Raw genomic sequence first — 17,048 nt, 5'->3', positions numbered from 1 at the left:
AACGTGCATGGCAAAGTTTCAAATGCAAGCCGGAAGCTACAGAATAACCATCAAAAGCAGCAAGCTACTTTCACGTGTTACTGGGGCGCACTCCCTTCGGTTAGGATAGCACAGTGGCATCTTTAGCCATTGAGTACTTCCTTAGGTTGGACGAAGACCCACTGCGTGGCCTCAGAATACGTTTAATACAAACTGCAAAAAATGTAGCACGTGTGTGCAACACCTTAATGTGGCGGGTGGGGACGGATAGCTCAGGGGCAACGCATCTGTCTTGGAAGCAAGACAATGCAGGCAACCCAGGTTTGCATCCCGATCCCGTGCTTGGAAACCACTCGTTGGTATCAAGACTGTTATAATAAGAACAATTATAATGAAAGCAGGCAATGCTCACCCTTTTTCCTCATTTACTGAAGGAGAAAGGAGTTACACAGAGAGGTTACAGGAGCACAGTGGTCATCTCAGGTACAGAAGCATGCCAGGGTTATGAAATAGCTGGGAGCTATTTGGCTCCTGCTCCTAGCCAAGGAGAGCCTCGTTAGCTTGAAACCTAGCGCCAACAGGAGCAACTTTAGCTCCCGGGATAACAGATGCCTTACAGACATGCATATCCAACATTATCTTTGAGACTGCGAATAAAGAAGAATTAGGACAGGTTTCAACATACTGGATCAAATATAATGGGCAAACAAATTAAAGTTTGCATCTCATGTGGAACCTGGATTTGCAGAGGGCTGTATACTTGCATCTGGCTCCTCGGTGGTAACTACTGCCTACTGGGTGGATCCCCGACACCCAGGAGCTGGTTTTAGCTCCCGGTCACCGAATCAATTTCAGACCCTGCAGGCCTTCGTGGGCATTGTCTATTGTGCCCATGTCAGAGCTTGATTGGATGGGCCGGTGGCTGGAGTTTGATCGGCGGTGGTTCTTAAGGAGGACACAATATATGCACTTGCCTCGATCCACTGGTGAGTGATATTTCACGCTTTAGTGTTCTCAGTGCTGTGAAGAACGGACTTCATTCCGTGTGCATCCGGAGTGCCCCGTAGCTAACATACGTTCCCCTGGGGCTATTGAAGTAGAAACGGCAAGAGATGAAGTCATTGCACACGGAGTTGTGGCTTCTCTGGTGTATAGTGGTACTGTAGCAATGGGTACAGTCGACCCAAAGCTGCAGGAGGCGGAGAGACGCAAAATAGATGTTCAAATATGGTGCTGCTGCCCCATGCTACTTCCCACAGCTCTCCTTTGTAACTTTAGATGTCCAGAGCTATGCACCCACCCACACACCCCACCAACGCACCTCTGGTTAACCTCCAAGCTCCTCGGCTCGGCTCCCTGTGGAGGTAGACACACACACACACTCTCGTATTCAGACTTATGAATAGCAGGCAGGGCGTCCTGCTCCCCCAGAGGAAGCCTAGGTGGATTTAGTGAAAGACTTGATCTGGTCAGATACCCGATGCATGCTTACCCTCTGAGTTTCCAAAGGTCTGCCCAGGCGGCAACGCAGCTGCACTGCATTTACATTAATGAGTACCTTAGTCTGTGCCTGTCTACAGTGTTGCCAGACTAAGCTGCTAGCGGCCACTACCGGCCGGTCTCCTCACTCCCAGTCATTCCGGATTCCTTTAGGGTGCTTCTGTATGTCGTCTCTCTGGGTCTGGAATGTTATCAGTATTTAAGGCATCGTCTTTCCAGATTCAGCCAATGCTCCCAAAGGTTGAGTTTGTGTCAATGGGTGTTTCTGAAGTTGATGCAACTTCACTCGCCCATGAAGTCAATGGCGCATCCGTATCTAGCCCATCTGGCCATCGATGTGCCAATAGATTACCATTATAAGTGTCCTTACATGTTGGCCTGCCCTTTACAATCCAGACTGGATCATAGCTAACCTACACTCAGCCTTCAGAGCCTCATGACAAATTAAGTCGAAATTCAGATTCGATAAGCATGATCCTGAAGCAGCTCCTGGGCACGCGGCATTAACTAGTGAGCAAGAACTACCACTGCGGGGCCAGGGGTTAGTGAACAGCATCGCGCAAATCTAACTGGAACGTAAAATAAAAACTTAACATTTTGCTTATCTTTCTAAGACCCCTTATGTTTTAAATGTCATATAGATATGTCCTCATTCTTATGTATAAATTGGGCCAAATGCACAGAGTTAAAGTCACATACGTTTGTTCGTTTGGCATCAGTTGGCCTGGGAGCCAAGAGTAGCTCCTAGTAGCTGTTGGGCTCAAGCTAGCCAGGCTCTTCTAGGTAACAAGCAGGAGCTAAATAGCTCACAGCACCCCTCAATTTCGAGCCCTATGGTGCCAAGAGTCCCAGATCATCAATCGGTTGCTTTATGAAGGGCTGGACTTCTGCGACCACACGTTTTGTGGCAGGAAGTGCCGGCCTCTCATTCACGATTGGTATACAGGGATCCAACCTTCATGCCCCCAGGACATGATACCATGATGACCTTTGTGTAACTGACGAGTGACGGTGTCAAGGCAGGTGTCTTCATGGCTTCAAGGATTGTGGTGCCCAAGCAGTGTGACACAAAGCAGCGAGTTGGTGAAAATCAGTAAAGTCTGTCACTCTGACCCATTGATCAGCCATTCTGGAATCCCCAACGAGAACTAAAGGCAAATGGAATCTGCATCATCCTGCATCATGCATGACCCACTGCTAGGAGTTAACTGGAGAAGGCAGCCAAGTGCAGTTAACGATTATCCACAAGTCCACCAGGCAAGGATACACATGCCTGCTCACGAAGCCAAGTGACAAGTATGTACACCAGCAGTGCCAAACGCACTCCTGCCACACAGGGAACAGCGGGGAACTGTTCCTTCAGAAGGACACAACCCTTTCAACACACACATTCTATAACAAAAAGTAGAGATATAGTGAAGTCTGTCTTCTTCACAAGTCCCCATAGCAACAGCGAAGCGAGGAGGGTCTGTCAATCATCAGACACCTGCTTCAAATGCTAGAGCAACCTCATCACATGCCTCTCTGCTTGCAGATACCACACGCTCTGGAAAACGGGCAAAGCTGACCCTGCTTGCATTTGCCCAAGCTTTACCAATAGGATTTATTTTATAGACTGTTCCATGAGGGACCAATGCTTTCCTGTGTCCCAATGTTAACTAACCGATGCAACAGAGTCCAGCAGCGAGTCTCCTTTTATGGAGAAAAGAATAGGTCTAGTCATGGTTCAGCTGACGAGGTGCAGCTATGCAGCAAATGTCCTCCGAACAAGGTGGATGGCGAAATGGCCCAAGACATGGTGTCTCGGCTGAAGACGAGCCAAGTGCTGGAGCAAGCTTGAGTAGCATCCAAAGTCAAGCTTGTAACCATGTTGCAGTGCAGGCTATGACCCTTTGATTCAGTGGCAAACAAGATGCTGTAGCACAGGTCTTGAACGTTACCTTCTGGTAGTGTGTTGCAGAAGTGTTAAGGTACGGGACAGGAGTAGGGCCGTTTCTCCATCTACAAGTGCAGGGTTCCAAATTGAGGGGAGCTTGGAGCTATTTAGCTCCTGCTTGTGGCCTGGAGGAGCCTGGTTAGATTGACATCAATAGCTACCAAGAGCTACGTTTGGCTCCCCAGGACCAACTGATGCTGAACGAAAACAGCTATGTGAATTTAGCTCAGTGCATTTGGCAGAAGCTACTAATAAACATTAGAACACAGCTGTACAACATTTAAAGCATATGGGGTCAAAGTAATGGACGAAGCAATATGTTTGCATCTTATGGGGAGTTAGATTTGTGGAACGCTATGCATTAGTGCCTGGTTCCCCAGTGGTAGATCTTAGTCACTGGTTAATGCTGGATACCCAGGAGCACCCTTTAGCTCATGCATATCCAATCTTAATTTCGACCCATGACTTGTTATTCTATAGAACACAGAATCCTGTGAAGATCGTGGCTGTGCAGTCCGAGTTAGGAAAAGTGGGGGCCAGTGCCGGGAGCGCGCAGGCCGCTGCAGTTATACTCTGCAGTCAGATAGCGGAATTCAGAAGCGGAGCCTTCATCTTGCTTGGGCAATTTCTTCGTCCAGACAGTTTGAGACAAGTCCCAGCATTTGAAGAAGGTTATGGTGCAGATACTTCTTAATCCCCGATATTCTTAAACAGACCTTGGTAGAAGGATGCACATCCCACCAACAATGAAACAATGCACCATTCAAACACCACTTCGTTGTTGGGTCTGGAATCGCCATTCAAACCCAGACTCGCAGGAACACGCCTCTTTTGCATAACTTAAAGCTGCTCCAAAATGGGGCATCCTACTAAACAGTACCATCTGCTGCCACCGGCCAGTGCCTGCACGCAAGAAGGTGTGCAGGCTGGCCTGCCAAGGGAACCAGGGTACGGGGTGCTGCTGGGGCTCGCTGGGCACTCCAGAAATGCACATGCGGTCACATTTCCAGTGAGGCAATGGGTGGGGACTCAAAAAGGGAGGCCGTTGAACGGAGTACCAAAAAAATAAAAATAAAAAAACAAAAAACCCCTGCCATCCCTTGGAGGTTGGGGGGGAATATACCCAAAAATGTGAACAAGCAATACATCTAGACTTATAATTCTGACTATTCGTAAAAGAAAATTCAATATACTTCTGCTATAAATTGAATTTTCACTGTGATTTAATCATTAAACATCCCAATATTCCCAGCTAAAGTCGATAATAGGCTAGTCTGCATCACCAAACCACATTGGGCCAGCTCGGATCTGTTTTATGCAATGCACAGATGTGGGCAAGAAGGGGTGAGTCCCACCAAGGTGAGCTCTGGCACCGCCATATATGCCGGAGTATGGACCTGCTCAGTCAGCAAGCATCATCACGGGCCCGCATATGGCATCATGCCTAACAAAGCAGAATACATCTGGACTTGCTTACATCACCAGCCCAGCACCTAGAATGCAAGAAAGCATTTTCCGTCCCAATGTTTGGTATCAAGTGAGCACCCCAATCAGCCTTTTCATGCTTTAAAAAAAAAAAGTATATTTATATATATATATATATTTATATTAGTGCATACAACTGGATTTTACTCTACATGGTCTGACTTATGCAATCAACCGCTCACCATCAAGACTCCCTCCCCGTCTCGCCTGCTTTTCTCCTCTTGACCTTTGAGGACACTTCCCCTCTTCCATATAACACACTCTGGAGGCTAACCCCCCCCCCCCCCCCCGCCTGCACCCATATCAAAGGTTCCCCAATGTGGGCACCACAAACAGCACCAGTGCAAATTTAGACTTCGACCTTTCCCTTTAGAATAGTCCACATGCGGCCAGGAGGGCAGCGAGGGAAGCCATCTTCAATAGAATCCCCGTCCCATCTTTTCACACTCTGCAGGTATACAGGTGGACAACCTGCGGAGCAGTCCACGCCAGATACTCCATGGCACCAGCTGGCTCCAGCGCCTGTGGGAATGAACCCTTTACCATGCCAAAACTTCACCATCATCAACTGGGTCTGAAAGATCTGCAAAACACAAATCATCTCTAGACCCAAATCTGACCGGTGTTCACCCCCGAGGCCCTCTTACACCCTAGGTCAAGAACACAGAAAGGACTGTTATGCAAATAAACTACAAAAATACCTCACACACAGGCCAAGAAGAATCCAGACCACTCCAGCCGTTCCCATAAAGCTTGTATCAGGCTTCAAAGCCTTCCAGGCAATCCGGCCACGGCTCCCAAAGTGTGCCTGTAGTTTCAAAAGCTTTCCTGCCTTTACCACCTGTGAGCTTGTGGCCCTTCAGGGCCCAGGCCGTAGGGTTCATAATTCTGATATGAGGAGCAGGAGCTAAAACCAGCTCGTGGGTGTCAGGCATCCCCCAGTAAGCAGAAGCTACTGCTGGGGAACCAGGTGCCAGCATGCAGCCAATCCAATTTCCACATGAGATGCAAACTAACTTTATGCCCATTATGATGAAAAGCTGTACTAGATCGGTCCCAATGCTCCTTATTAACATTCTCAAATGTAATAAAGAGGGTACCTGGAATGGCCCCTATGAGACCGTGGACCCTCAGAATGGAGTACTAAAGGTGCAACTTGCTGCCTGGCCAGTCACCGACTGCACCAATGTATCACAGATATGACAAAAGATATTCTCTCAGACAGCCATTCAAATCGTATCCAGTTGATGGTTTCGAGGAGACAGAGGTCTCATTAATGGAGGAGATCGACTGACAAAGCCAGGTATCAATGACATCATGACATAGCTGTGTTAGCCAGGAAGCAAATATGCATTCACTCGTGAAGCTACACAAACATGTGCTAGTTTATTACTTGTAGACATGAAAAAACATGCTTATGTCTCCTGTAGGTAGAGGACTGATACATTTAAATAATTGAGCCATGTCTTTCTTTGCCAAATCAAAACAGCAAGATGCCGAATATATGTGTACCAAGCTTGCATATGCTTTATTGCATCTAACTACAAGAAGCTATCAAAACACATAGGGTGACTGAAGTAAATCAGGTAGGCAAAGACTGGTCTCAAATACATGGAAGGGGAGAGACTATCCCTGCAGAACGAGGCACAGAGCTGGTGCTCACAGCCAAGGACCAGGGCAGGTGAAATATCCCTGGTTCCCGAGGCAGCAAGCTACCTGCAAAAATTTGGCATGAAATCGTCATAATTGCAGACAAAAGGGCTTCGTTTTCCGGTCCTCTTACACATGACCCAGCAGACAAGGACAATTCTCATTTACTTGTGGTGGGAAGAGAAGCTGTTCCCAGAGAGACGGAGTAGAATGATACAAGCGTTGACCACCAAAACTGCAACCTGCAGGCACTGCCTCAGGCTAGGTGATCAGACCAGTGACAACAATATGCAACACACAGCCTTCCAAAGTTTCTTCCCATCACTTTCAAAAGGTACACCGAGCTCTGTGACCAGAAAGGGTACAAGGCCTGGGAAACCCGCTCTACCCAATCCAGAAGCTCAATTTGTGAGGTGGTGTAAAATGTTGCATGGGCCAATGGTCTTCCTGTGACCCTGCAACAGTCTAGTCAGTTACATTTGGGGGAAGTCTCCAGCAGAGCCACCCGATATGAGGGACCAATTAACCTAATAATGCTAAGTTCTTCCATATGTAGTTAGTCTAAGCTGACCTTTGAGGACCCCCTGAAGGTTTTTGGGGTGGACCCGATTTTTGTGACGTCACTTGTGCATACAAATGTGCGACACAGGCTTGGGAGCTGAGAGATTGCTGGAGAATTGTTTTTTTCTGTAGGATCCCTGCATTGGATAATGAAAGACAGTATACTATGTCCTATGGCCGAGTCTTCGGTTCTTGCAGTGGGGAGGCTTTGATGGGCCCAAGTTTCTCTGCTATAAATTGGACGAATGCTGTGAGGTGTCCTATCCGCAAGGCCTTAACAGCAATTTCAGATATGCATGTTGTGTAAAGCCCCCCATTAGCCCGGGGGGCTAAAAGTTGCTCTGGGTAGCTCTAGGTTTGAAGCCCACTAGGCTCTCCTAGGATACAGCCAGGAGCTAAATAGCTCCCAGAATTTCGAACCTTGTAGGGAATTGGAAGGGCCTTTGCTATCCCGTCTGGTGTTCGTGGCTGTAACACACCCACAGCTCCAGGAAGCCCTGAAAGCCAGACCACAACCGAGCCAAAGACATGCCAACGTCATACCCTAGAGTAGGCGTCTGCAATATTTGTCTCTCCACATGTTTCAGACTACAAATCCCATGATATCTGGCCTTTGTCTACAGTGGTTAGGGACGGTGCGAGTTGTAGTCCAAAACATCTGTAGAGCCAAAGGTTGAAGACCCCTGCCGTAGCGTGTCATGATATATAGCGCAGCAGCTTCCCACCACAGAAATCCACCCCAAGGGCAGCCCCATCCCCAGTGACAAACCTGCACCTGCATGGCAGCCATCAGCACCAAGAAGCCACTGAAACGGTGCTGCACTTTACAAATACAGCTTAACATAAAACAACAGGGCCTTGCAGATCCTAGAATTTAGAAGTGCGACATCACACTTCCACAAAGAGCGGAAAGTATGTAAACACACTGAAACCGTGAGGAGAACCACAGACACAGACACCCAACATAGGGGCATTGCAAACGAACAAAGATCACAGGGTTCGCATGCAGGGATCTCACACATGCAACGGTCATGCAGGAACTCCAGTGCACATGACTATCATCTGCAGGGCTCGTGCTGGAGGCAAGGCCATTAGTCAAGCAGACCTTATCCAATCACTTTAGCGTCGGCATTTGTAGCAGAAAAATGGCTCCACCCCCAATATCTGCAAGACTTGTATCGGTCACCATGTGCCCGATGGGTAACAAAATGAAGAGCCTTCAGGAATGCACTGTTAACGCTGACAATCCATACCCCCCCCCCCCCCCATCCCTCCACCCAATTAATTCCCTGCTCTGTTCACAATCGCAAAGAACAGAACTGAGTGGGGTGCGGTGGCGGGGAAAAAAGTCATCTTCTGGAAGGAAGTGAGCGGCTGATGTCATGCTCTCGGCCTTGGAAATTCCTATCGCAACTGAGGAATATCGAGGTGGGGAAAGCTCGAGCTCCGCTGGGGGGTGTCGGCTGGAGGCGAGGGGGATGTACTGCGACGACCGGTTTTTACAGCAGTGCGTTTACCAGCCTGCATTACCGCGTTTGTTTATTCTTCCAACGAAACCAAGCCTTGTTTAAACGGCAGTTCTGACCCGCCACCGAGTGTGAGAAACACACACTTTACTTCAGAGCAAGAGGAGTGTTTGTCTAGGCGCCCAGGCGCGATGGAGAGCCCGTGATTCAAGCCTCAGTCATGCGGAGGGGGCATTGCGGCTGCTCGTCGACAGGCAGGACTACATAGACTCGCAATTACTTTAAGGGAGATTGCGCGGTGCCATACAACTCCTTCATCGAAGAGAACTGGAAGGGGGTGGGGGGAGGGGGTCTTAGCAGAATCGCGGGGTAAGGGAAATTAAGGGCCGGTCTCAGACATGAAGCCAACCTGCATCTCAAGTTCAAAGCGCACAGCAGGCCCGACTCCGCCCTTCCTCTACCGAGATCGATACATTGAGCACCAATAAAGGCGTACAGCGCTTTGATGCTAGCTTTTAGCCCTGTGTAAACGTGTTTGTAGTGAAGCGACCGAGTGTCCTCCATGCCCTATAGCAGAGGTCTGTGACCGTACAATTCACACGACATCTGGGCTGTTGACTATGTTACGTATGGAACAATGGAGCTGTAGTCCAAAACATCTAAAGAGCCAAAGTTTGCATACTCTTGTCCTATAGCAAAAAAGAAAATGCTCTAATGTAGCCTTGGGGGGGGGGGGGAATAGACGGAGTGCTCCAAAATCCTGCTATCAAAACAAAGCATCCGATGTCAAAACTGGTAAGAATTCTGTAAATGATTACAGGCATGTGGGCTAAAAATAGCAACAAAGTCATTGTTTCCATTATTCCCAACACATGGAAAAACGCATCTACTGCAACAAGCTCCCAGGGAGGCGGAGCTGCACCTCAGCCCCTAGCACAGAGGGGACAGCAGAGTGAGGGGCCCAGTGGTCGGTAGGGTCGGACTGGGATACCAATGAAAATGTGGCCGACAGACGTAAATGCCAGTGACGACGAACAAGAACCAAAGGAAAATGGAGGAGGCACCCCCGATAACCCGGGCGGTGTCCTCCTGTCCTCCCCCTTCCCCCTCGGGGCGAAGGGGAGGCGCCGGCAGAAATCAAGAAAGCCTGCAAAGGGCTACAAAAGAAAGGGGCAGAGCTACCCCCTTTATAGCAGACAGGCTCCTCACTGCGGGCAGTTTCCATCCAGCTTTGGCAGAAGGACGCCTACCCGAAAGGACTACAAAGAGGATTTCGTGTTCTCACCCACCCAACAATAGGGCAAGGAACAGACAAACCTGGTCGTCGACATCGCAGGACAGCGAGGCGGTGTGGCTCTTTTTGGGCGACCAAGCACAAGAGAGACTCCGGATGAGCCAGGAGAAAGCCGGAAGGGTCTTTGCTCTTCTCAGACCAGCGCCCCTTGGGAGCCTAAGCAGCAGGGGCATCTGGGGGAACAACAAGGGCTCAGCTCCCCCCCGAAGGAAACGGCACTCTCCCCGCCCAGGAACACCTGCATGGGCAGGCGAGGCGCAGGCGCAAAGGTTTGGGAGAGTTGGGCCTTTAAAGGACTTTGGGAAAGAAAGGGGGAAGCAGATGGTTGGACAGGGAGCAGTCGCCGCATCTTCAGAGTTATTTCCACTAATGTGTGCAGTGTGGTTTTATGATGTTGTGGAAAATAAATATGCAGCCTTTTTATGCCAACAACAAAAACAAGACTCATTCTACACATTTCTGGGGGGTTTAGGGGGATAGGGGTGGAGTGCAATGAGCAGTTGCTATGTAATGGTACAAATGGACGGATGCACGAGTTATGGACATTCGCTCCTTTTATGACAGTCTGAATAGTTCCCGATGGGGGAATTTCAAGGTAAAGTGTGTTGCAAATCATGCACTTAAAGAATATTTGTGCAGCAACACTGGTCAAAACTGTACTTTGCGAGGTGAAAAAAACAGGCCCAGACTAGCACGCTGGGCCTGCGCTTCAGGCACTGCCCTTGCCCTATAGGTCAGTCCGAGCCTAGTGGCCAGCCAGGAGGGAGGCGGTGCAGCTCTCCTGCTAGCGGCACACTGGGAGCCACTGCAGCCCCGGGACCCACCCGCTGCTCAAGCAGTGCATGATGTGCGAGCTGTCGCCTCAGATTGGGGGGGCACGCAGTAGTAGCTTGAGAATTGTGCCCCCTCCTTCCCACCCGTCTAGGTGACACGCCAGCAGCGATGATCACCTGCCCCTACTCAACGATAAGGCTGTCCTGAGAGCAGTCTCTACTTCTAGCCAGAGCCTAATGACAGGATGAGAGCTTGGACCAATCAGGATGCGGGCCATGCGCTGGGGCGGGGCTCCCCTCCTGTTGCCCCCCCCCGCCCGTGTCCCTGCACCGAGTCAATGCAAAGAGAAGGACTGGCAGTGCCATCTACTCGGGAAGAGCAGTACTATAAAATGACATCATTAGATATTGGCATTTAGAATTAGATTGTTTTCTAATACTCTAAAGAGAAAAACATAGCAGAGAAAAAGTCTCATCAGAATGAGTTAATTAATACATACACATTATGGATTTCCCCCAAAAGAACTGAGGGACTGGATACGACGTTTACCCATTTTGAATATATTTTGTTTTTTACATTTCAAGAGACTTATTTTAGTTGTGATGAATTACATTAGCACACATTTTAAAATATGCTGGACTCCCTTTCATGCTAGGTACAAGACTCCACTGCGGCTGGCAATTCGTAGGCCCCAATCACAGTCTTGCGACTCATTAGGGCCTCGCTCCCCTGTTTCTTATTACACTTACACAAACCAGAAGAAGGTGATGATTGGTGAGCTGACCACTGGCATTGCTCTGGGCATCCCTCCAGACCATCGTCATTCCCCTGACAAGCCATCACAGAAAGAAGACCATATGCAAATCAGGTTTGGTCCAAAAAGGGTCATTTCAGCCCGACCTGCTTGGTCACATCCCTTCTGCACGAGACCACGCGCATCCCCAGACATGTTCCGGCCGTGCTGGGCCTCATCTTTGAGGAGTAGCTCAGGTCTCAAAGCAGAAACAGGTCTTATCCCACTTAAGCCACTCCTTCTGTCCCTTGTAAGCAAAGTGCAATAGAGAGGTAGCAGGTGGGTTTAACCTTTTAACTGGCATGGGTGTCCCCCCCCAATGCCAAGGCCTTTTTTGGTGATTTCGGTATTTCGCCATTCAATGCCTTCTCATGTTTTCTCTTTCATTAACCCCTTAAGTGCCAAGGATGAGGTATCTCATCCTTGGCAACAGGGAGGTAATCCCAAGGTCCATTATTTGTGACCCAAGCTTGGCAAGGGGGAGGGGCAATCAAGGAGGGAGTAGTAACCATGCTTTCGCCCTGCCCCATTGGTGGAAGTGGGCATACCGGACAGTGACCGTTCTTTATCCAGGCCTGCATGGGAAGGGGCATTATGGATCTCATACAGCAAGTTACCCTAAATGGAAGTTTGCGGCCCCAAGTACTCCACACTGCAGCAACCGGTCAACTGGAACTGGGGCACTGCAGTGGGGTATGAGGCCAGGCATTGTGTATCCCTCCTACACCAGAGATGACATTAGCCCATCCAGCAGTGCGGGGAGACATTTAAGCAAGATGATAGCAAAGCACCTGATCCGGCTTTCAGCATTCAATATGCAGCATAAGGGGACATTTTGCTACAATTCTTATACGCCATGCAATCCCTCATCTGGCTGAGCAGAAGAAATAAATCCAAACCCGAGACATCAATTCCTGTTCCTCCAGCACCACTAACTGGTCCAACATCATGCCACTGACTGCAGGACCCAACAAGGGCTGCAAAACTCACAAACGCCCAGCTGACAACACCCACATAGAACTACCGCAGGTATGATTCAGGTTACGCCGCTCCATCTGCATCTTTTACAGCTAAACTGGCACGCATTAGACACAGCGACCAGAACACGGCACCGCAATCCGCACACTGTTCCATACAGGAACACAACACATCTCTGGCCCTTTCCTAACCCCAAGGATGCAAGCAGGAAGTATTTGGGTGGAGGCCACCAACATCTCCTAGAGCACCCACCTTTGGGCCTGTGTTGGGGAGAATTTTCATTTCATTTCTGGGCCAATTCCCTTTACCTTTAGAGACCCCCAGCTCTTTTTAATTTTAACTACTTAGTGAGTGTGGCTTTTTTCTCACTCTCTCATGTGTTTTTTCTGACTAGGATTTTTGCGTTTCTTACTGTTTAATGGAGTCTGGTAAACTCTATAGGCATCTGCTTTTTGCATTGTGATACACATCACCTTTTGTGCAGCAACACTGAGGTCCCTTGGACTTCTTTTAATGTTTAAATACATTTTCTTGGGTCAACTACTGTTCCCAAGAATAGTAAGATGACCCCTGGCTAACCCTTTTCTTCTGTGCGTCCTATGTGGAGTGCTGGGGGGGGATTACATAGTAACTCTGTTATCCCACTCCTCATGTAACATTCTGTTAGGCTAACTGACTTGAATGGCTGGTGGTAGTGGTTTCTTTTTTCACCATTTCTTGTCAGTTCGTTTATTCTGGCCTTTTTCTCTGTTGAATCAGGTTTGAGTCCTTGGTGGATTTCGCCTTTGGCAGGCTTCAGCCCTGAAGCCTGCCTAAGCTCCAGTGTCTCTGGAAAGGCAGGAAGGGAGGGAGGGTCCCGAAACATCCCTGTGCTTTGTCTCTAGGTGTGCCAGAGTGAAACCAGTTCCAAATGGCTGGCTGTCCAGGAGGACAGCCACCCTGCTGGGTGATTGACTGGCTAGGGCTGTGAATGAATGGCAACTTGCTTGGTTCATGGGACTAAAGGCAGGGTCGACCACTGGAGGACAACATCCGATGAAGACATGAAAAGATGCCAGCAGCACCCTCCTGAACCACCAAGTGCCCGGAGAAGCCCGGCAGCTGTGCGGACCCTGTTTTCGTTTTGACTGGGAAGACCCGTATGGGACTACTTCCTCCCTGGGGTGGTGGGACCAACTAGCCTTAAAACAAGCTTCATTTTGGCATGACCCCAGACTTGCTGTGTCTTTCCAAGGCTGCAGAATCCCAATGCCCGGACCCCCCTGACCATCATTGAGTGCATTGTCTTCGGAAGTACGAATCAGCCCAAAACTTTGTGGACATCCGCCCAAAACTTTGTGGGCATCCAGAGGACCCTCCCGAAGCAGGTAATCTTCACCCAGAGTCCCCTCACCAGAGACCTGGACCGGGGAATTAAGTAACATCTAACCAGAGTTGTTCGTTCTTTGGTGCGGAGAAAAAGGCGCCAAAACCACAAAAGGCTGCTGAATCCAGGAGAATCCACTGCTGCAGAGACTCTCTCTCGAGTGCTGCCGCAGAAGCCCACTAGACATCCTCCCTTTCGTCACCACGACCAAGGACCAGGAACAAGGTTCTGCATCACTGCAACAGGAAGGCATCCAGCTGGAACCAAGGTATGTGGGGTTTGGGATACATGCCAACTGTGGCGCTTCCTAGCTTGGGGAGTACTATTTTACCCTCTAAATTTAATCTCAACTCACTTGCACTGCCCTCCCAGCTTGCGCTTCAAGGTGGTGCCTCTTGAGCTGTCATTTTCTATTTGAACTACTGACTATTCTAAACATGTTCTAAGAGAGCATCAGAACTTTGAACTAGCTGAGCCATTGACTTTGGCTCCATAAATGCCCCCTTCTGAACCTATTGGCGTTGGCAATGCTTGTTCCCTTACAGGTTTTGTTGAACACGATTATTGCTGGGATAAAAGACTGCCTACATCCCTCTGGGAGATTCTGTTTTTCAAAGTATGTTCTAATTTAACTAGAACTTTTCCCTCCTGATAACACGGAGTTAGTAGAACACGAAAATGTTGTTCACCTGCTCTACTGCTCTTGTTGAATTGAATACTAACTTTGGGCTTAATGTTACTATTATTTGCTGCTTTTTAAAGATGGTCTAACTATCCTTGCATATATATATATATATATATATATATATATATATATATATATATATATATATATATATATATATATATAGTTATACTATAAAACTTTAAGTGTGCAAGTGTTAACTTGAATTTACTGGTTGCATTGCACAGTTCTACATCTCACATGACCCCTCTCTGGCTGCTCAGTCACTCTACCGACTTGTGGAGTGCAGGCCTATATTAAAAAGGTGGGTTACCCAATACCAAGAGAGAAGTCTTATAAAGTCCCACACCAGTTGGACTCCACACATTCTTACCAAACAGCCTGTACACATCAGTCACCCTCTTTGCACCAGGGGCCTCAAGTTAACAGAGGCGCGAGGCTGGGAAATGATTGTAGTTCATGGATCCGCCTCTTGCATAAAGTAGGGAATGGGGCAGTGGCTCAGCAAATAAGAATACCCAAGACGTTGTGTGAAAAGTAACATTCTGGGGCTGTTGAGGAAATCCGATTTAAGGTGAGATTTTGTTCTTTTTAGTTCAGAGGGGGCGGGTGAAGACCCCTGGCTATAGTAGGATGTATGGGCATAATTTTAGGGGGGGGCAGGGGGGTTTGTCCCCCCCTCCCCAACTTTCATGGCACACCATTTTGTCCCCATTCATTTGGCTTGGGAACCTTTTCATCAGATGTCATGTACCCCCCCCCCCCCCCCCCAACATTTTCAGCAAAGTTACTCCACTGGTAGGATGCTGAGGTTAGACACTGACACACAGGAGGAACATCAAGTCCATCATCACGCAATACATGCAGACTTTACATAACACTACCCCCCGTCTCACTCAGTCAGTCCAGACAGTAAGGACACCGGAAGTGTGGGTCTCCCATATAGGGCTCGTTTCAGTCAGGATGTAAACGCCAGCGCTTCCCAGAGGTTGTCTTCAAGGAACGCCACTAGCAGGGTGAGAGAGCAAGAGGCAGAAGAGTTATCCTTCCAACCCCACGTTTGCCTTTGAAACACACAACTAGTGTTTTTGAAACATGAATGCATACTTCCCGCTTAATACACACATTTGTGGGACACCGGGATCCGCGGAGACTGCCTCTAGTCTAGTTAGTTGCAGGCCTTGGGAGGTCGGGACTCTACAAAGGCATCAGGGCTTCAAGTTTTTATCTTGAGGTGCCCAATCGGCAGGGTTCTGCCAGAGCCCGCACGACGCCCACCTCCCCGAAACTTCCCCGGAGAGACACATAAACCAGCACGGGCTGCCAGACCCAAAAGGAAAAAAGAAAAACCCCTCCGCATCTGGCATTTATTGTGACAACGGTTCTATTTTTAGAATCAGGGAAAAGCACCACACATTCAGAGAGTTCGCTGGACACTTTGTAAAGAGCATGAACCTTAATTAAGGCGAGCAGACTCCCCGGGGCGTGTGCACGCGGAGCCGGGCCCCTGCTCCACACCGCGCACAGGTGCTGTGAGGAACACCACGCCCTGGTGATAGATTGCGCGCTCCCTTACCTTTGAAGACGACGGTGGCGACGGGGTCCGGCTTCCCCAATTTTGTCTTGGGGATGTTGCTGGCGGATTCCACGATAACCTTCAGCATGGTGCTGCTGACACGGGGCGCGAGCGCCTGGATGCGGGCAGGGGTCTATGAGGAGCTTGGCCAGTTCCAGGAGTCTGCGGTCCGACGCTCTGCGAGGCACTGTTCGGGACCTGCTCCAGGGGAAACCGAGGCGGGTAGGAGGCGCCGGGAGTCACAGGGGGAGGGCCATCACGCTCAGCTCAGCTCAGCTCAGGGCGGATCCGCTGTTCTCCTCCGCTCTCTATAAACACACGCATACCTGAGCACCCGCTCCCAGCACTCCGGGCGAGAGGAAGCAGGTCCCAGCCTGTGAAGACTTTCCTTGGCCCGCAGGGAACTGCAGCACAGAGAGACGCACACGCCTAGTCTACTGGATGATCACACTTAATACCTCAGAAAAGAGATCTGGTGCACCAGAGCGTAACTTACCACAAACAGCTTCTGTACAGACTAATATTATTGCGTCTGTCGTGCATGGCCATACATCCATATCCCTATTTCAACCACCCTCTTTTCTTCCACACCCTCACGAAGATTGTAATTTAGAATCCAGCTTTCACCAGGAAGGAAAGACTCCCAGCAAATAGTCCATTTTATGGCGGTAAGAGGAGGCAGCTATTGTGCAGGGCCGAGAGACGGCGTCAGGGCATTTCCACTCTTTCGGATGAAAGGGGCCTCCAGGCTCAGGGCGGCAACCCTAGCTGGGCACAGTGTGATTCTCTTGCACTAGCACTCTGCTGTGGTCTCCCTCAGCACCCATGCACATGCCTGACCTCCTGGGTTACTTACTGGAGCCTAGCCAGCTCACCTAATTCCTACTCTTGGCGGACACGCACTTTAAGCCTTTTACACAGAATGTTCCCATACCTGGACTTCAGTCCTTCCACAAAGCGCGTTGAGGCAATTCAAATAGTGAAAGGCGCTATATGAATGACAAC

The 17,048-nt window shown here is 49.2% G+C and overlaps 1 protein-coding gene across 1 annotated transcript in view; it reads right to left on the bottom strand.

The window, feature by feature from the left end:
- Positions 1 to 16,277, bottom strand: part of MYOF (myoferlin) — a 1,388,224-nt gene extending 1,371,947 nt beyond the window's left edge. Inside the window, exon 1 of the mRNA XM_069611360.1 lies at positions 16,044 to 16,277. Coding sequence (XP_069467461.1) covers positions 16,044 to 16,131 — 88 coding nt within the window. The 5' untranslated portion in view covers positions 16,132 to 16,277. The remainder of the gene's footprint in view (positions 1 to 16,043) is intronic.
- Between the last annotated feature and the right edge of the window lie 771 nt (positions 16,278 to 17,048).

Source organism: Ambystoma mexicanum, chromosome 8 (assembly GCF_040938575.1).
Source record: "Ambystoma mexicanum isolate Mex_15411 chromosome 8, UKY_AmexF1_1, whole genome shotgun sequence".
In the NCBI taxonomy this organism is placed as follows: domain Eukaryota; kingdom Metazoa; phylum Chordata; class Amphibia; order Caudata; family Ambystomatidae; genus Ambystoma; species Ambystoma mexicanum.
Note: the sequence above shows the minus strand (reverse complement) of the source record. Positions and strands in the feature narration are given on the sequence as shown.